Below are 21,452 nucleotides of genomic sequence, written 5' to 3'. Positions count from 1 at the left end.
AGTGATACACAGGAAACTTGTGAGTGCTGGCTCGTAATTATGAATTAGTTAAATGAAAATGCCCAGAGTTACTCCCAGCCAATGATCAACATTATCTCAACACAGAGAGTTGTGTTGCGCTAATGTTGTGCATTAGCTGGAGTTAACCATTTCTTCCACCCAACCTCATCCTCTTACGAATCAAATGGTTTGCAGTCCAAATTAATGTCCCAAAGACTCAAAGTAGCTAACAGGGACTGAAGTGTCTCAAATGTATTTAGTGTCACAGCAGCAGCCTTGGCATCCAGCATGATCCAGGCAATGAATTTCACAAAGCACTATGCAAAATGATGCCGGACCCCCGAAAAGCCCCCACCAATTGGAAATGATCAACATGTAACCCCACTGACACCATACATGAAAACAGGAGTGTTGGGAATTACCTTTCCTCAGCTCGCAGGAGTTACCTCCCTCAACCCAAGCCTTGATCTTAGCAATGCGCTTGAGCGGGACAGCCCTTCCCCCATGACAGAGCGATTGCAAAACAAAACTAAATGGCACAAAGAAAGTGGCAGAATGGAAGCTACTGCTACAACAACACAGAAAGGAGGGAGTAACTGTTCAGAAGTGGGGAGGAAGACAAATGTATTGGATGCTCTCAAGACAAAGGAGGGAGATTCAGTCCATAGCACATTCTCAACCAACAAGGAGTGCAAAAGAGTGGGTGGATTATGCCAGCAAATCATTTTGGGAGTTAACCACTACACTTGTCATTTCACTCATTTCTAGTAGCAATCTAATGTGCTCAGAATGCAGTAGTTCTGCTATGAAACAAGGTGTGTCGAGAGGGTTGCATCTAGATTTTCAAAACAAAACAATCAATCCACAGCAGACCAGTCATGCACAAGTCACAAGTACACCATTTATCTTTATAATGTTAGTCTAAATTTTCTTTTTACGATTTACGATTTTCAACCACGCAGGTTAAGAGTTGTTTGGGGTTCATTACTCTAACTCAACTTCTTTCATTTATAGGATGTGTAGAATACAGAGAGACAATCATTCCTAAACGTTACGCTAAAAGCAGAATTGATCAATTAAGTGTCAATCACCTGATGGGCATTTTACAATAAACCATCGGCACAAAGTAAATTGATGAGGTGAGAAATTCCTAGCTACAGTACCTACTGTATGCGGCAAGTGACTGTAGCAGGTGCTGTAAATGCAAATTACAAATTATTCCTCTCTGCGCACAACCTCAGTACAGGTAAGTTACTCTATGTCATCACTGGGTTTGGAAGAGTGCCAGAGAAGGTCAATGTCATCACCTTGCACTGGGTCAAAGTTGAATTAATTATTTAGGAGGCATGCAGAATCGCAAGCATCTGTGACATATCAGCCTGTTTGATGTGTGGAGTGCTCAAGTGGGCTGTTCTGCTCTTGTCTGAATGTACAGATTGTGTCTAATGGTAAAGTTACATTCAGTTGTGTAGGTCTGGTGTATGTCCGGATGACAATCTGCCACCTCTCCCTTTTGTCACAGGTTGGATAATATGCACTGGACAGAGTCTCAACAACTCCTTATGGAAACAATCAGTCTCAAGATGGACGCCTGCTTTAGGACTTACACACCCCTCATCTGTGTAATGCGGGAACTTTTAGATATGGGTTTTAATGCCACAGAGTACAATATTAAAACCCTTACGAAGCCAATCCGAGCCAATGCAACGTTGTATGAAGAGGAGAGTGTAAGTCGTAATACAAGCTTAAACTGACCAGGGCACAACCTCTCCTACACAGGCCTATCAGGATACAGAATAATGGCCGGGGTGGCACGATAAACACTGTGCATACCAAGTTCAGAGCCTCATCACTAAATGGTGGTAATGGTTTGCACCTTCAGCGAGCAGGCATGGAAATTGTGCAGCCCACAATTCTGTTTTTAATTTTTGTGTAAAATTGCAAGTTGAGGAGGGAGACGTTTCCTGGATTGGGTTGCCAACACATGTAAACAAAAACAGTTCCTCGCATCCCCCCCCCCCCCCCCCTCTCTCTGTCCTCTGGTAGAAAAAAAATCAACACAAGAAAACAAGGCAGCATAGACATTTAGAAAATGTCAACTCTTGGCCCTCGGGTTGCGCCACATGTAGCGTTCAAGCAATAAACAAGTACGAGCCGCCTGCCAAAAGCTTCCCGAGTATGACTTCATCTCCCTGGCACTCACAGAGCACACAGTACACGCAATTTACTTTTTTTTTGCGAAAGAATGAGGAATAAAGTAAGATGAGGGTCTGAGGCTTGAAAACTGCAAAGTGTTTAACGTGCCACAAAGAAATGGAGGAAAAGTGAGACACTGTTTGCATCAGGCACTGAAAGGAACTAGACGAAAGTATAGGAGAGCTGGAGGGGAAAAACCTATTGTTGGATCCCTGGTATGTGCTTGTCCATGGCATGGGCCCATACAAAGTAGGGCAGCCATATAGGGGCGAGGGTAGGGGGCTTCATTTGCTTAGCAAAGGCAGAGCTTCAGTAAGGGGTTAGTAAGGGAGGGTCATTCACGGATGGCCAAGGCTTTTAAATGGTTGTTACCTGGAGCTGTTAAAAAACGACAACAAAGAAAACAACAAAATCAAACAGAACATTAGAAAGGAACAAAAAAAGTACAGCAGCGCAGTGATATTCAACCATTTCTTTTTCACTCACTCACTCATTCACACCACATCTATGCATGTCACAACTTTATGTTCTCAGTTACAGGGAATATATGTATTTATTCCCACATTGCCACATATTTCACTTGTATTGCGGAACATACTTAAACTGAGGCAACATAAATAAAATGACAGAACACATACCAGCATTTAAGAAAGTAACGTAAAATAACGAAGAAATAAGCTGATATGGACAAGTGAGGCAAAATATGTGGAATAAGAGGTACAGCCTGAGCTGTTGGGACTCTTACAGTTGAGATCCATGTACCAGGCATCATTGCCGTACTGGTACTTCCAGATGGTTTGGCCAATGGAGCAGACCAGAGAGATGGCCAGCAGGCAGCCAAACAACACAAGGATCTGGAAGTTGGTGATGCGCTCCACGTTGGACAGCTTCAGAGGAGGCCGGGTAGTATTCTGGATAACAAATAACGAAAACAACATGAAGCGCTACGGCCAAATACATTGGAAAGCTCTCCTTCTGTTCAGTCCAAGTAATGGCAAAATCAAATATGTACAACACAGTGTCACTACAGAGTAACAAAGTTTCCTTTTGTTTTCATGAAACGTATTTTTCCATCTTCCTTCTGTTGGCGCATCATGTTTTGCAAATAACACACTCCAACCCCTGTGCAAACATGCGTTACCTGCATGAGCTTGGTGTCATGTCCTGTGTAGACCACCACACCATGGATCCACTGGGTGTTTCTCAGCTGGGCTCCTCTCAGTAAGATCTGGTCTGGACCCAGTGGCACTGTGCTGCAGTCACAAAACACAACTGCCTGTTGAGTACTGCTGAGCACCATCACAACACAATTAGTATCCATTTACACATCCACGCTCCTATTTTGACACTGGTGAAGAGATTTGGGAATGTTTGGGACTTTCATTAATATTTAACAGAATTGCAGAGCAGATTAATGAATTAACATTGACATTTCAGTTTCCTTATTAATAAATAAACCACTTGTTAAATATGCTGTGTCAATCTGTCGAGGTTATTACCACCAGTGGTGCTATAGAGTCCTGTGGGTCCCTGTAGTGCAGTGGTTCTCAAACTTTTTCTTTCGTGCCCCCCTTTTATAGACGTTACCGGCGCCCGCGCGCGCAAAACCTCCGGGTTTAATATTGTCCCCCCTGTGGGAGTTACAGAGGGCGCCTATCCCACTGGTTATTTCAGACGTTGGTCCCGGTCGCGGAAATAATCTAAAAGCAAAAACGTGTTGTCCGTGACGTTCCCGGCGCCCGCGCGCGCAAAACTGGTGCCGGGTTAAATATCGCGCCCCCTGTAACCATAGGTTTCAGTAACATCCCTGTAACCATAGGTTTCAGGGGAGGTTACAGGGGGGGGGGGGGGGGCCTGACCCACTGGTGATTTTAGACGTTGGTCCCGGTGGCCGGAAATAATCTAAAAGCAAAAACGTGTTGTCCGTGATTTTCACCGGCAACGGATGTTCCCGGTTTCCGGTTTTGCGCGCCGGCGCCCCATGTAAGTGTGCCTGCCGGCTTGCCGGCACACTTACACATTTGAAAAATATTTTTAAAAGGAATTGACAATTAATCAATCAAAGAGTTTATGGATTACTGCATAATTAAATGGGTTAAGGATGAATTCCAGATTCGAGGTTTATAATTCCTATAAACTGAGGTGGCTCAAGGAGATATTAGATCGATATAGATATATTAAGATCCAGCAACTTAGCTCCCAAGGTTAAAAGCCACATATATACATGTTTTTCCAGAAGAGGTTGATCTTCACAGCCTCACATTGCCACTATACAACACACACACTTACATAATACATTTTTGTGCTGGTGGATAAAAATAGCTCAGAATAAATATGTAATCAAATTCTGGAACAGGTGCTTTCATTTATTCAGCTGAAAGATTAAACATTCTCCAAAACCCTGTAATGCATCGCTGTTGGCTCTGGTCCTGGCTAATGAGCCTGTTGCAGAGAGCCAGGCATGGATCTACGCATCAGGGACCCACCTGTGTCCATCCAGTCGTATATTCCCAACAAACTCGTACAGGTGGCGGTTTGGGGTCTCACACTCCATGCGTCCGGACAGACGCATCAGGCTGTCGATGTCCCTGATGTCCGCAGTGACCTGGAGACCCTGTTGATGCGGAATATACATTATAAGCGTTTGTTACTTGAAAACGATAATAGTGCCCTTGTAGAGGACTGTGCATAATGCTCGTTGTAAGTATAGTTTATATCAACACCATACCATACTGTATATAGAGAGAGAAAAAAATTACACAATCACCTGTCTGATTTTAAGGTTTGTTTCTCCATCCAAGTTTGATGTTTCAATGTAGCACATAGCCTGTGGTTCACTGTTGTGGAAGAAGATGAAATACAAGCTTGGAGTAGGAGTCACAGTTCAACTGCTATGGTAACATGCAACCTTAACTACCCACTTCTAATTATTTGTATATATTGTAGAGCTACACTTATAACTGCTACTGGTAATTTGTATCAAATGAATGACTACATTTAATGACTTGAGGACTAGATCAAGAGGATTGCACAGGAAAAAAAACATCACTGCAAACAAAGATTTTGTGAACGACCTTTGTCACCAGAATATAAAACCTGTTGAAGCTACAATTAACTGTAAATATCTTAATGACTACACAGGGCAAATCCTGAATACTTAAGACGGACAGGGTTAACATCTTTGTTTGCTGCTACCCTTAAGTTTAAGACAGAGCGAGAGAGAGAGAGAGAGACAAAGAGAGCTAAAGAGAGAAAACACTAGAGTGGGGTGAACAAGCAGGCATGCCGAGCACAACAAACAGAGCAGACAAATGGGCCTCTGACAGACACCGGGCACAGGGACAGAGTGAGAGCATGCCGGTGCTTAAGGTGAGCTGGGTCACTGGTTAGCGACTCTTTATATACAGTGATTTATGCATACTGAGGGCTAGTCCAAAACCACATGGGGTGGGTGGGTTAAATCAAATGGAGGTTTAGACACTGAAGCCCAGCCACAATCAATGAGTTTTAGAATCTGCTGCTATTAAACATCGTCCGAGGGCTTTGTCTCATGGAAACAGGCAGATGTCTGCTGTGGTGCCTAGGAAATTAATTCTAAAGTAGCATGATACCTCAATACGGATTTAAAATTGCTACAACTACATTCATGCCCAAATGGCAGTGACGTGTTGTCAACAGGCGTGCAGACACGTTGCCAAAACTAATTCCAAGATGCTTTTCCATCGACCTTGGAATGTGACTGCATGCAAATTGCCACATGAAAATGCAACTTTTACATGCACGGTGTGCTACAAGCCATGCAAGGTTAGGAGTGTGAAAAATATCTTCACACCCAAAGGAGTATGTGCTCCTTATGCACAATAGCTGAGCATTTTCACTTTTAAGTCTCAGCCAAAGCATTAACACCTTCAAAAAGAAATAAAAGGCAAACGTGGCTAAAAGCATGGCCGCCAAACCAATGTGTAGTGGAAAAATAGGAAAATGGGGGGAAGAATGGTGTTCATTGAACCATGGCACTCCAAAATCTGGTTTTTGCCAACATAATCAGTGGCCCCTTCCTTCCTTCCTGGCCTGTTGGTAATCGGCTGTTCTCAGTCTGTACATTTTATGCCCATCACCCCTGTCCCTGAAGCCCCTATCTCTCCCATGGCTGTTTCTCTTGTTCACGTTGCGAGTTTCCTGACCTGGACGACAGTATGACGAGGTCAGCCGGGAGGTGATCCCCATTTGAAGCTCTGACTACTTCCCCAACAGCCACCTGACATTACCAAGCACGGGCCAGCAGGGGGCAAGAGAGAGAGCGTGTGGCAGCACGTCCCACAGCGGCAGGAGAGGATGAGAAAAAAGGGGGGGATGGAGGGGAGAACAAAAACACAGGAACAGACATAACACAGGAAGGGAGAAAACACTTGTTTCAGTTTTACAGGGATGATAAGAGCACAATGATCACTCCTCAATGATCAGAGGACATGACTGGTCATCTGTTCTCCTTTTCAGTTGATCATTCGGGGGGAAATGTTTAAGATTCCTCACACGTTTAATATAAAAAATCTCCAGATGTAAGAATTTAAAAAGGAAGTAATGCGGATGTGAGTGTTCGATATATTTGAGATTTTATACAAATTTGAATTCATCCATCAGCAAAGTCTACAATGCTCAACCCCATCCAAATGATATCTGAAAAGGTGAAGGTTTATGTTGACATGACTGGTTTATTTAAATTCATAACCACATTATAGCAACCCCACCTATAGAAATGATGGTTGGCAAATCAAGCTATGGAGCATCATCTCTGCTGCAAGAATAATCTTTTACAATCCTAAACAAAATGTCAAATGCAGGCTTCTAAAATGTATGTTCCTTAATTCAGTATGGCAATAAGAGCTCCATTTGTGATTTGGTGATGTTTTGCTGAGGGGAACCATCACTTCTTTAGAGTGAGAGAGAGCAAGAAAGGGGGGAAAATATAACAGTCACAGCACAGTCTGGAGGCAGGATGGACTCCAATACCTGGATGATAAAATGACAGCATCCGCAGGAACAAAGTCACTGCCATTTACTCTAATAATATCGCCCACCTCAACCTGTGAAAATAAACTGGTTACTACTGCATGCTGACCCATGATCAGCACAGATAGAAACAACAGGGGTAAAAAGGCTGAGCAGGAAAGAGACGTAAACATTTGTATCCCTAAAAGTATGAATATCAAAGCAATGAGAGTAGTGCATTACTTATGACAACGTATACCGAAGCAGCTGGTCCCCTTTCCATCACTGCTGAATGTTATATAACTGGTGCAACCACTTAGCATATACCATCATGTTACAACCTCCGAGACTTTATCAATACTTACAATACAATACTATCTTTTTTAAATCATGCACTTAGATTTTAATTTGCCCTTAAATAAAAAAATATTTGACAGAAATATATAATATAGACCATCAAAACAATGTCTAGCCATGTCAACAGTACATCAAAAGTATTATGTGTTTATATTTTCTGCCAAATAATCAAGACAATCATGCAGTCCAGGAAACAAGTTGTTTAAAAGACACTGAGACAAAAGATAGATGTATCTTTTACAATATAAGAAGAGGCATCAATTATTACAGCCAAGACGTTTTGTGGAAAATGTGTAAGTTCTCGAGGTGATATGGGCATATTAACACTTCTTTCTGTTAGTTTTGTGATGCCATTTTGTTTTGCTGTGTGATATAAGATTCTGCGAGGAAACATCAGGCTATTTGTTTTTATCTTAATACTAATACCATAGGTATCACCCCAGGGCCTGAAAAAAGCAACCGTTTTTTAGAGATTCACACAAAGGAAGAGAGAATAAGTTTATAAGGTACTGTTTTGCTGAATGTGCCGTGTCTCGGTGCTGTGCTACAAATCATGAAACAGCCCGCAGAAGAAGCTGCTCTTTGTCCCTCCAGCATAACCTTCTTCATGACCAACCACACGGAAACACTGGAATTAATTAGTGGCCTGATGCAGGGAGGGTGGGTCAGTGTGTTTGTGTGTACGTATGTGTGTGTCTGTCTGTGTGTACGTGTCTGTGTCTGTCTGTGTGTGTGTGGAAGAGATTTTGTCACTTGATAGCAATTAATTGTGAAACTGGTAAAAGATTTTGTTTTTCTGTTCCAGATGAACCAAATGGGAACATACCTTCTCCCAGTGCACAATCTCCCAGGCACCGTTCCTCAACACTGTAGTGAGTCATTGAATTGGAATTACAACAAGAGAGAGGGGAAAATAAAAGAGAGAGAGGGAGAGGGAGAGAAAGGGGAGAGGAGCTGTTAAGATAGACAATACTTAATTTATCTAATAGATCATGCAATATGGACAATTCTGTTGTAAATGTAATTTAGACTCAGTGCCATCTACTATTTTGTCCGACTCATTCAGTTTCACATAGATGAAGGGTAGACAATATCAGATACCTTTCAATACAATACATCCTAAATTACCATCAAATTGAATCAAAAACTGTATGACACAATGTCAACCAAATCTGAACATTATCATCCCCGTAAAGGTTTGGTTTGAATTTCGACACTTCCATGTCCTCCTGTTACACCCAAAGTCTAACTCATGCAGGAAAATGCTTTACAATACCTTGACATTCTTTTTTGTTGACAACGCCATCAGCATTGTGACGTTTCTGTAAGGAGATAAAAAGGAACAAAGTTAATTACGCACATGATCCTCTGAACAGTAACGGGCCAAAGCAGGTGAGGGATATGTCTCCATGTGCCGGCCTGGATGGAGCACAGTGCCAGTGAAACCATTAGGAGAGAGGGGTGGGGGGGGGGGGGGGCGATGAAAATCTGTCCTTGGCTGCAAGAGCTTCCACTTTTCTTATTTTGCCACTCCAGGAGAGACACACCTACAGCGATGGGAACACAAAACTAGCAGCCTTTCTCGCTCACATTCCAAATTCCAAACAGTCTACTTTGTTCTACTTTACTTCTTCTCACACTCTTTCTGTTACTGCCACCAAGGAGGAATATTTTATTTCCTCGGCTTGTGTGAGTGTTTGTGTCCTTGTGTTGACAACTAGACTCAAAACACTCGCCAACACTGGATCACTACCATCTGGATCTGTTGGTCAGAAACAATTTCAGATAGCAGCTTTACCTATCCGGGCATAACCGGGTACCTAGCAGGCCTACAAATACACGAGATTGTTCTGCATGTTTTCAGCAATTTCATGGCAAGTTACAAAGAGGTTTACGCCCTCCAACTGCTTTCTTGTTTCAGTTTGTGAACTCCCTGCAACATTCTGTGTGGCCTCCTAAATATGCTGGCTGTGTCACATGGCTCCGGCCTCGCACCAAACTGCACTACAACTAGGAAAGGTTTGCTAGAGATCTCATTCATCATTCTCCATGTAAAAGCTGTCTGCTCCTTCCATCCACCGATGTTATACATTCCTGCTGTATGGACACTCCTCTATCCCTATGTAGTAGCATTTGCTTCCTCCATAACTTCTCTATTCTTCGCAAATTTTCTGATCTACCCTTCCCTCCTACTCCTCCTGTCCCCATAGGGAGAAAAGGGGGGATATTTAGATGATGTGTGTGATCACAGCCCAGTGAAGGGCAAGTAGCACACAGAGGTTATTTGTAAATACTGCAGTATCAGGTCACTGTAGATTACAGGCACAGAGAGGGAACAAGAAAAGCGGCGCAGGATAAAAGGTTGGCGCTTCTGCAGTGTTCCCTCGATTAACCTGCTGAAATAGTGGCAACAAAAACCTAATGAGATCACGATTGCTGAAAGAGTTTAAACCACATGGGAGCAACATTAAACATTTTGTTCCCTCCGTCACAAGTTTGAATGGAAACATTTCAGAATTACATAATCGTGTCACGTGCAATGCAGTATTTCAGCATGTATGGGGCTGAAAACATAAAGGAACGGAAAGAATCAGAAGAAAACACTCAGGTTTGCTTTGAGAGAGACGGCCAGCAACAAGAGAAGATGCTGTAGAGAATGTGTCGATGAAGCACTTAATGCATCATTCATGAAGTTAGTGGTCGATGTTGACATGTCAGGTCAACTTGTGAGGAGACGAAATGGAGGACACCGAAGTGTGGGCAGGTGACCTTCAGGTATAGGTACAGGTAAGTCATCAACACACAGCCATGTTTTTCACAACAGGCCAGGGGGAAAAAGTGCTGCGCTGGTCCCTTCAGCACTAGATAGAAGCAAATAGTATAGAGTAACTGTCCACTGGGACCTGCAAAGAGGATCGCATTGCAGGGTCACTGCAATACAGTAGAATGCAACATTCTCTGACTTAAATGGACAAGTGAAAAAAAATTTGAAGCCTTTACGGAGCGATTTTTCACCAAGCATTGTGGACTTCTACTTGACAGTAAGGGTTTAAAATTCTTCACCTTTAAACTGAATCAACACTTCATGTAAAGGTAAACTGCATAGTCTTTTGGCAGGCATCTGCTCAACAGCTCTGACTTGCTTGAGGGCAAACGGTTGTTTTGTTTTATGAGCACTAAACTGCCTTAGAGCATTTATAATCCAGGTTGAATAACTGAATGAGTACCGAGGCGGCAGCAGGCGCATATGTGGCATAGTAGTAATGTGTGTGTGTAGCCTTTGCCTAGAATATTGTGCAGTGTTCATGTAACAATGAGTACAAACGTCCCAATACATTTGCCTGGTCAAGTATTGAATTGGTTTATCTTACCAGGTCCTCAATGACCTCTTTGACAGCAGCCACCACCAAGATGAAGAGTAGGGGCACCAGTGTTGTCCAGCGACCGGTTGGAGAAACATCTGGAATTTGCTACAAACACAAGATTCAAAATAAGTTTTCAGAAACCAAGAACATTACTCAAGACTTGTCAGAAGTGTCTAGTTTCTTTGTTTAGACGCGGAGAAAGACATAACAAAGTAACGCCTACCTGGCTTTCTAACGCCTAACTGGCTTTCTGCTTTTTAGAAAGCCGACAGCACAGAGCACGAATTATATGCCTGCTATATTAGATTTGCGACATGTGAACATTGCCTTGTCAGCTGGCCAGCGTGTCTGCCATGGCTTTGAATCAAGACGCGTGCACATTGTTTACGTGTTCGCCTGCGCGTACACACAAAGTGATGAAGATGAAGTTTTGAGTATTATCATTTGTGTCACGGCGCTCTCCTTGAGCTTGGCGGGACAATTTGTAAAGGGTGGGTCAGGCGACAAACATGGCTCAATAACCATTAGGATAAGACGACTATGGAGGAAGGGTGACAGCGCATCCGCATGCAGCAGGGTGTGGTGCGGCGTCTGTAAATACATCAATTGTCACCCACGCTCCAGACAGGAACATAAAGGTTATGATCTTTAAGAATGATGATGGGAGAGAAAACATGGACTTGTGACATGACCTCTGATAAGACATAAGGCAACCACAGGTCTGCATGGTCAGTTAATAGATGTATTGTTTTCCAATACACTTTTCACCACCTGAACTGAATAGAATACTCACTTTAATACTGAATATTTAATGAGTTGATTATAAAAAACATGTAGTTAAATATTAATATTACTAATTTAATTAACTAAATTAAAGTCACAGGAGACACCAGAGTCCAGACACTTTGATACGACTGAAGAGGAAAACTTAATCACAATAGATCTCTCCTCTCCTTCCTCATCAGCAAAGATGTTTTATTCAAGGTCGTGGCATCGACAGGTTGGGTAATGAAGATTCACAGTGGCTGCGTTTCAACGCCGCAACTTCAAGGTCACTGTATAAAGCCTCTGCCCATCCTCAAAGCTCTCAGTAATGGGGGAGAGTCTGTCAGCTCCAATGCAGGTAAAGACCAAATCTGAGTCCATGCTGTGAAGAGCTTAGGTTTGAATCACGCGGTAATGATCAATGCTTTTGACTTTAAGTCCTCTTAAAGGGGATTAATAACACAGATACATAGGTAATCCAATGCAAACTTCCATAGGGTTGGAAAGCCTGTTTGCTTTAAAAGCCTGAGCCCAAACAATGGCTGACGTAGGTGCGCACAATACAACACACTTCCATATAATCCTACATGCAGCTGGAGATCTATTGGACTGTTTGTGTGTGTTGTCTGTCAGACAAAGTTAAGGTCAGCAATGCCTCCCACTTATTGCAGTGTAAATGAACAAACTTAGGGCCCTCTGATGCGTTTTCAATGACGTGTACCGTCTATTATATATTGTGTGGAGCCTGCAGTTAAATCTAGCTTCCCTTTCAGAGCAAGACACAGGTAGTATTACATGTATTATTCATCATGAGGATATAAAAAGTACTGTCTGTGGGAGCGGCCAAGCTTGAGTGTATGTGTATGTACAGTGTATATGCTATGAAATTACAGAGGTGACCTTTGGAAACCGTGTCTAGGTCATGGCGGACAGTAAAAAGGACGTCTCGCGCAAACAGGAGCAAAATGAACGGAAGCCGAGAAGAAGAATTGCGCTATGAAATTCTAATGGCAGCTGACCTGACAACAGCGCACATACTGTATGTCCTTACAACACAATTCATCCCCCTGATGTTACAACCTCACACACACACGAGATAATGGCTTCATCATAATATGTCCACGCTGAAATATTACCTGTAAGAGTGCAATGAAGAGAAAGAAGGCATTGGCTGCCCTCCTGAACTGCGAATACAGGAACCGAGGGAGGAAGGTGAGGAAGTTATATTTGGCTGTGCTGGGGGGAGACAAGAGAGAGAGACAGAAGGAGAGAGAACAACAAAAATGGTCAATTTCTAGGTCTATTTACACAACGTTACAAAATACATACAAGAATTTATTACACAATTGACCTGTTCACATAACATTCGGAAACCTCGAGATAACCGTGGCCGTTAAACATTTCAATCTAAACACCGCACATTCTCTACTCAGTAGGGCGGGTGGTGGCAGACATGGGTGTGGTTGTGCGAGGCTGATGAACAGTGACGGACCCGTGGACTAAATGTTCATAAAGAATGATTAAGAAGATAAAGGGAGTTGGCAGCAGTGGCGTAAAGAGCTTGTGGCAGATGTGATCTATGTGTGGGTGGCGGTGGAGGAGGAGGAGGAGGAGTGCTGGTGTTGGGGATGGTGGTATACGGGGGCTGGCAAGGCCCTCCGCAGCCTCCGAGTCAGACCTCCGGCGGTCTGATTTACAGCGGCGTTAAAGGGCCAGTCAGAACAGCCACTTAGGGAGGAGATATATGCTGTGATGTATGCCAAGCCGCTGGCAATACTTTGCTTACTCACGCGCGCAAACGCAGCCGCCCTCTTCCAAGCAGACAATAGCCTCCAACTTATCTAAAGGAGGCCAAACATATGGAGTTAAGCATTAGCGGTGCCACTAGTCCTTGAGTCATATTTAACAAGGAAACAGGTCGTTCAGACACTTGTAGAGCATCCATGAGCTGGTGCAGTAGGTCGCTGGTTAGCACTGTGACTTCACGACGGAAGGTCAAGGGTTGAAATCTGACTGGGGGGATCACGGTGAATGGAATTAATGTTTTCCTTATAACTGCATAGGTTTCCTGTGGTAACTACGAGTTCCGTCCATTGTCAAACGTCCAGCATTTGTCTGTCCCTGTGCCAAACTGGTGACCTGGCCATTGTGCAGCCTGCCTTCTGCCCAAGGAAAGCAAGTCTCGAAGAATGGAGATCAAATGAGCTGAAAGTATGGAGTCAGGATTGAGCCATGCGACACCGAAATATTACGGTTGCAGGTTGATTCATGTTTAATTCATATTATGAATCCAATCATATGATCCCGAAATGTATAAATGTATGTATATTTCAGAAGAGGAAGTGATCACTGTTCCTAAGTATGATAGAAAGACAGACAAGCAAATGGAATGAGCAAAACAGGTTAGACAAGAAAAAGAAAAAAGTCTATCATTCTCTCTCTTCATTGTTCTGACAGCAGTACAATGAAGTACCAGTCACACGGAGGAACGCAATGAAGAGTCTTGACAGAACAAGGTTCAAGAAAGGACAAATACGAGAAAAGTCACATTCCACTAAGTCTATGTAGTTTCTTTAGGTTTTCCTGAAAAACATATTAGAATCTGTGGGCGTCTGGGTCCACAGCAGGATTTGGCAGCACTAGATAAATGTTGGTGAAATGCTGACAATAGAAACTGTTGCACTGGGTCAGGTCATCATAAGGAGAAACTCAAACTGAAACTAAGTAACTGAACAAGTTGACCAAGTATACACATGCCAGGAAGTTAAATGCTGTGGGTTTGTGAAATCACAATACACACACACACACACACACACACACACACACACACACACACACACACACACACACACACACACACACACACACACACACACACACACACACACACACACACACACACACACACACACACACACACACACACACACACACACACACACACACACACACACACACACGCCCCTGTTTACATTTACAAATGATAGGCCAGAACTATGGAGCAAAACATTAAGTAAATATTAACTGTGTATTTACGTAAACCAACATCAGAAATGTCTCCTCACTGTCTCAAAGTTTTCATATTAAAAATGAGTGCATAGATCCCTTGATTTAATCATCTTACACACACAGAGAAATTCCACATGGAGAATGTGTGGTCAAGCATGTGGAGGGGTAATGCCTGGCACAACATAATGACAAAACAGCCATGTGCTTGTGTAAGTAAGTCTGCAAACACAACTGGACGTAGAAGGCACATGAAGCTGACTAACTGGTTAGGCTGGTAACACAACTGGTAATTCAGCAAATGTGGAACGGGAAGCTTCTGTCAGGTGTACCGTCTACTCATTTTGAAAAGTAATGTGGAAAATTCGATCATGAAGAGGTGCGCAAGAAGTTCCAATCCCATTAAATAGACTAGATAGAATTGTGTAATTTGTACAGTTAGATCGGTATTATACTATTAGAGGGGTAATGGGTAATATCAGGGGGAAGATGTTACCGGTGATTCGGCAAGTAAAGGTAGAGACTTGCTTTAGGTGCATCACTTGCAAATCTCACAGCCATCTTGAGAGCACTTCACCTTCTTACTCTTAATCTTTTGACGCGCAGGTTGGGTGACTGAGACACTGCCGGTGCACTTCAATGTATCCTTTAGAAACCTGGTGACAGCCGTGAAAACATCTACCACACACGCGCACAAAAAGGGACGCATTTGTAAGTCTTAAGCGTCAGTCATAGACGTCTACGGCGTCCGTCTCTCACAAAGACGCAGCTGGTGTGGTGTCTGTGAGTGAGAGATGCATGGATCTGCCCCTCCAGTGGTTTAAAGGAACACAAAATAGAGCCCAGACCATCTTTCTCTCGCTGTGCTTTTTGCTGTTGTTTTGTTGTGTTTTTCTCCTTCATTTGGCTAAGGAGCTGCACGAAAACGCTTAGGTGCTGCGCTCAAGCCGTATAATGGCAGAGAAAACCCTGACGTGCCCGCTTCACTTGTCCCTTGCATCCTACACACCACATGCAATATCAGCACGATACAGTCGTACGGAATGAAAACGGCTGTAGGTGAGGGAGTGTATGTCTCGATCTTCTTGCAGCAATATGTCAATAGTTGAATCCAATAGAGGAATACAATCAAACGAATAATTGCAATAAAGTAATCTTGAGCAGCGTTTGTGTCAATGTGTGCAAATGTGCGTGTGTGTGCATTTCACGCGCTCAGAAGAAGAACGACAGCCTCTCATTGCCTACATGTTACAGTTTAAAAAAATTATACCAGCAAGGCCATATTGGGTATTAGGAGCACTAACTGGCCTATTGGATCCCTTACTACATGATAATCTTGGGTCCCCAGATAAAACACAAAATTTAGAGTAGAGAACCTCACCACTCGCTGGATAATAACATTTTAAGTTTTTTTGCTGTCATGAAATTGATGATGATGACGACAATGAGTAAGAAGCTATACAATCAAAGGAGCCAAAGTAGAACTCAGCTCACATTTGTTTTAAAGGCAAAGTAGCAACAAGAGCCATTAACAGGTTCATAATGCAAGTGGCCAAATCCTTGAGAGAATACAACATCAAGTGAGAATTTTTTCAACAGCCGGCATAGAATTAACCGCAAAGTAACAGGGGAAAACAACTTTCGCCTCATTTAATGTTGCATGAGGGATGGCACTGCTCACCAGCTGCACATTAAGCCTCTGTCAGGATGTAAAAACTCATCAGACATGAGTCAGGAGGTTTTTATACCATTATAATTCCTGTTAACAACAAGTGCATGGATGTGGCTTGCTGTGTGTGTGTGTGTGTGTGTGTGTGTGTGTGTGTGTGTGTGTGTGTGTGTGTGTGTGTGTGTGTGTGTGTGTGTGTGTGTGTGTGTGTGCGTGTGTCTATGTGTGTGTGTTTGTTTGAACGTTGACACTATTGTATAATTAAGGAACTGGAAAAAGAAAGTTTTGGTCTATAAGTCTATATTTTAGACCAACAAAATGTTAATGCTAACAGTTTTTGTTTTTTTCTTTGCATTATCTGACTTGTACATGACATGACAACAATGCTTGACACTTGAGAGGCAGAAATGGGCAGCTATGCCTTTACAAACACACCAGGAAAACCTATACAAAAGTGATACTTGAACACTTCGGAAGTTTCACATCCTTCCTACAACTGTCATGAATACTTACATTTCCTCACAGTTCTTCATTATACAATGCCCCATCTCTAAATGTCAGTTTGGTCCACGCAGTCACATGGTATGAAGAGTTTACATGTTCCACATTCACTCGCTCACAAATAACAAGCCAGTGGTAATGTTACTCCTGAACTTGGTAGTTTGGAGTAGTTCATTCACGTGGGTCTCTTGCCAACACTAGAGCTCGCACACAGGACCTCTAATTGAAACGCAATCTCTCCATTTATTATGCTGCCAAACACACTGCGACACTCAAATGGATTGTGATATACAGGAAAGGCATCACGTATTCATTTAATGCAACTGGCTGAAAGTAAATACGAGTTTGTGAGCGCAGACTCCATTATCTAAATTACTTTTATTTATAAATCTTCCATCAACTCATGAAGTAAACACATCCGGTTCCATTCAACAAAAGACCAGTCATAAATGGAATATTTCCTTACCTGACTCGATTGTTGCAAAACTTGGTGAACTGCTGCTGGTTTAGGTATATCTGTCGGGCATCTTCTTGGTCGGCTAAGGCTGTTTTTGCAGAAGTGTCCTCTGTCTTTTCATAACCTAGAGAATGGAGAGAAAACACATTTAGTTATAGATTAAATCTCACTTTGGTGCCCATGAATAAAAAATGCATGTCATGTTCTAAAGTGTGTTTATCTACAATGACAACAATGTAACAACAGGTGCTATGATGTGAGATTATATGATATCATCGCAATATGGAAAGACACATAAGGTGCACAAGTTTTGTATCCTTTTAAATAGGTGGCGATTTTGTTTCTTATGCAAAAAATGTCAGTTGGATGTACACGAGGTTTGATTATTCAAAGAGACATTTCAACATTTCCTGTGACTTTCATGAATTCAATTTGTTGCTAGGAATATTTCATGACTAAAGCCAGGGATTTCATGTGATGTCCGACATCCTGCTGGCAAGAGTCGATAGAGCTTGTCAGATGTGGTGTTTCACTACAATACAGAGGTACATGTTAGACTTCAGTATAACTGCATTCTTTAATTCCTAGTACTTACTTACTTAACAAGTTTGAGGTACCGATCTATAAAGAAAGCCTTCGCAAGACAGGACTGACCAACTGTAGGGAATGGTACATTAAACTGTCACTAATCTGATGTCTTTACAGAGAGTTGTTTACTTTTTGGTGTACCCACTTGAACCTATGTTGCCTAATGCTGCTTGTGTAATTCCCAGAGCACAGCTGTGTTCAGTTATTAGTTATGTGTGTAGGCGTCGAGAGCAACAGCAAAAGTAAAAATGGAGCCTTTCTTTCTGCTAAAGAAAAGAATTCTGACCCTTGCTCAAAATACATTAGTCTTTTGGCTGCCTCGCGGAATATCGACGTTACTGTTGGCAGAGGAATGGGCGTTTCTGCCTTTTCTGACATGATGGCTGAATGTTAATGTGAAGTGTTCAATACAGAAGGATATTCTTGCTGTTTGAATTCTGATGGACTGGGAATAAATTACTGTCTCCCACAGTATGTGTTCCAGCGAGTGTGTCGATCAGGCAGCTCTCAGAGATTGCATTATTAGAGGACTGGACTGTCGATAAAGGTCACACTTTGATTAAGACAAGATTATGATTAATATTGCAATTATGAATTGATCAAGTCATTTAAGGCATAAATCTATGGAATAGAATGAACGCAGAGCAGCAAAGACAGCTCAGCCCACCCACAGCGAACAAACACACACTAGCAACCACAAACTCTTGACAAAAAACAAAATAACTTAACATTAACAACATATTATCAAACTGAGAAAACCTACCAAAACCAACAATATCATCAAAAATACAAATAAAAATTAAGAATCAACCCCAGCTCATCTTGTGGGTGAGTCTAAATGTCTAGAGCCTCTAACTGGTTAGACAGAAATTAATCAGGCAGAAAATATATCAGAAGTAAACACATGAATGGAAACATGTTGCATTCTGGTTTGTAAATAAATATTTGTGACAATTTATAGTGATTTTAGGTCATATCATCCAATTGTGGGTTCAGTCTTTGTTCAGGAAGTTCTTTTACCAGTAATGACATTGAAAGCCAAAGCACAATGAAATGCCAGTGATCATAGTATTGGTAATGTTTGAGAAGAATAATGTTCGACTGAATTATTTTAAGCTGTAAACTGAGACGCGACAGGGGCCATCTTGTGTGTGAGATAAGAAATGATAGAAAGCAACGCATGGGGTTCACATTTCCCTGTCCCGATGTTTTCAATGACATGACTAGATTAGTCTTCCTGGCACTGCCAAGAGAGCACTACTGTGAAAGTCTGAAGTCAACAGTATTCCAAGGTCTCAGGTTGCATGTGTTCCAGTGCGTGCTGGATGGCCTGCCCCAAAGTGCGTGACTGTGCGAGGAGTATGAGCTCTGCATAGAGGCATCATAGCGTCCATACCTACTGTAGTCTAAAACTGGAGGCGAGGGTGACTTCCGAGGCAGGGAGAAAGGGGGACACTCGTAAAGAAGCTGGCTGCTTTAAATGTCAACAACAACAAACTGCAGCGTCATGAGGTACTGTCACCGCAGTTCATGCCGGGTATGTCCCAATTGAAGTTTCTTCTCCCGTCAAGTCTAGAAGCAGTAGTGTGTAAGACTGACACAGTTGCGAAAGTGCCTGCTTTCTTATTCCCCCCTCCTCTTATACTCACCTTACCCTGAGCACTTTCACACTCTCGCTCACGTTACAGCAACAATACACTGTAGCTTAAATTACACACCCTGTCATTCAGCGATCAACTTGGCTTCGTACAAAAGAGATTCTTTCTCTACACCATCATCTTCAAACCGTCTCTCTCTTTTGAGGCTAAAAATAGCTGCCCCCCTTAAGTCATTTTGGGGCAGCATGGGTTGGCTATCCCAGCCCTGTTATGCAACAGCTAACCAAGACATCAGATAAGCGTAGGTGGCTTATTGGATTAGTGTGGAGGAAGAAGGTGCGTGGATTCAAGCTTTCAGCATTAGTTTAAGGAGCGCTGCCTGACATTCAAGTAGAGGCTCGCTCTGCGCACTAATGAGTGTGAGGAGCGCAGTGTGATTTGCAAGCACGAGGAACTTGCATCATCAACAAGTGCCCTTAGCCTTATATTTAGCTCAGCTGGCATTTCAAAGACAATCTTAGCCTCTGAACAATTAAACCAACATATCATGATAGGACAACAGTGGCATTAGTCTAAAGCTAGTAACAGCTCTAAAACCTGTAAAGGTGAATGCAGTTGGACAGACTCGGTTCTTCTGGCTTATGGTCTGAGGAATGCTTGAAGTTGCCCTGCAACGGACATACAGTTTGGCCTTCGGAACATAACATGATCCATGATCCATGTCACTAGCACAGAATCAGTTTGAAAGGTTGAATCTTCTAGAGACAGACTACACAGGAAACTAAATAGTTGTTTGATCTTCGTTGATTCTTTATGCAATCTAAATATAGATGTATAAAAGGCATTAAATTGTCAGACCTCACTTCACACAACCTCATCAAATGTAATGTTCATGATCAGATATCGTAAACCAGACGGCACAGTGTAACCACAGGAAAACACACTAAACCTGAATAGGTGAGGCCACAACACTACCATCAGCTTGGCGTATACTATTCTGCATCTTCCATCCCCAATTAAAATAGAATTTCTAACCAAAACACCACCTGGTGACACTGCAAAAGCAGTAGTCACGAATGAGCAACATTCCTGGACAAAGGTGAGCTAAAGGACACTGACTCACAGCCAAGCTTCCTCATTGTGACCAGTCTGGATCAACGCAAAATTACAAAATTGTGGCTTGACTTGTCATCACAACTTTGGGTAACTATTATTCTGAGACAAAACAGTCAATGAACAATGTCACAGGGGGTTAGGGGTGAAGTAATTTAAATGAAAACTATGCATTTAACATCATTCTGGACCATCAACATTAACACATTTGTGTATAAGGAGAATAATACTGCATTTCATTGGCTTGTACCTGTACTTGCTCATTGACAATAAAGTTGAATCTTATCTAATGTAATAAGAAGCCGCAGAAAAATGCTTAAGCGCTGCGCCTAAGCCATATAATGGCCTTCATAAGCAATAATCCACAAGGAAGTGTCCTTATATCAAAGTATATTACCTTGTTTATAACAGTGATGTATTAAAGTTAGTTTCACCAGTTTGTTTCCTGGTACAGTAGCATTAAGCAGAAGTATTGTTATTCTGGTTACCTGTTGTTTTATGGAACATGTGCTTTGATAATAGGAGTAAAATCCGATCAGGACTAGGTATGTTTGAGGTGTCTTGTTTGACAAGCCAATTAGAAGTGTAAACTCAGTGTCCATGATATAATGTGTGAATTATATGGCCTGATCAAGTGACAGGCGATAGACAGTGAAGAAACTTTTACAAGACGCATTTATTTGCACGCCTCCTTTCGTTCAATCTTAATGAACTATTAAAGCTTACGATGACGGATGAGTACAAGTAGACGGGTAGCTGGTGACTGCAGCACACAAGCAGAGTAAAAACAGCAGAGGAGGTGGCTGAGCAGCTGTGATTGATGTTGTGTCTCTATGTACTGAAAGAGC

General features: G+C 42.4%; 1 protein-coding gene across 4 annotated transcripts in view; it reads right to left on the bottom strand.

Moving 5' to 3' along the window:
• atp8a1 (ATPase phospholipid transporting 8A1) overlaps positions 1 to 21,452 on the bottom strand; it is an 81,210-nt gene that overhangs the window by 50,477 nt on the left and 9,281 nt on the right. Inside the window, exons 2-11 of one of the 4 annotated variants that reach the window (XM_076148917.1) lie at positions 17,315 to 17,429; positions 12,809 to 12,908; positions 10,914 to 11,012; positions 8,819 to 8,864; positions 8,369 to 8,409; positions 7,207 to 7,280; positions 4,964 to 5,033; positions 4,683 to 4,810; positions 3,338 to 3,449; positions 2,936 to 3,107 (exon numbers count right to left, since the gene is read on the bottom strand). In XM_076148917.1, coding sequence (XP_076005032.1) covers positions 2,936 to 3,107; positions 3,338 to 3,449; positions 4,683 to 4,810; positions 4,964 to 5,033; positions 7,207 to 7,280; positions 8,369 to 8,409; positions 8,819 to 8,864; positions 10,914 to 11,012; positions 12,809 to 12,908; positions 17,315 to 17,429 — 957 coding nt within the window. Of the gene's footprint in view, positions 1 to 2,935; positions 3,108 to 3,337; positions 3,450 to 4,682; positions 4,811 to 4,963; positions 5,034 to 6,380; positions 6,455 to 7,206; positions 7,281 to 8,368; positions 8,410 to 8,818; positions 8,865 to 10,913; positions 11,013 to 12,808; positions 12,909 to 17,314; positions 17,430 to 21,452 lie in introns of all 4 variants that reach the window. The other 3 variants (XM_076148919.1, XM_076148918.1, XM_076148916.1) reach the window with 3 other exon arrangements.

The sequence above is a fragment of the Genypterus blacodes genome, unplaced genomic scaffold (genome assembly GCF_046128005.1).
Source record: "Genypterus blacodes isolate CSIRO-AG114 ecotype Tasmania unplaced genomic scaffold, CSIRO-AGI_Gbla_v1 ptg000044l_1, whole genome shotgun sequence".
Lineage (NCBI taxonomy): Eukaryota > Metazoa > Chordata > Actinopteri > Ophidiiformes > Ophidiidae > Genypterus > Genypterus blacodes.
The sequence above is the reverse complement of the archived record's forward strand: the minus strand, read 5'-3'. Positions and strand labels throughout refer to the sequence as shown.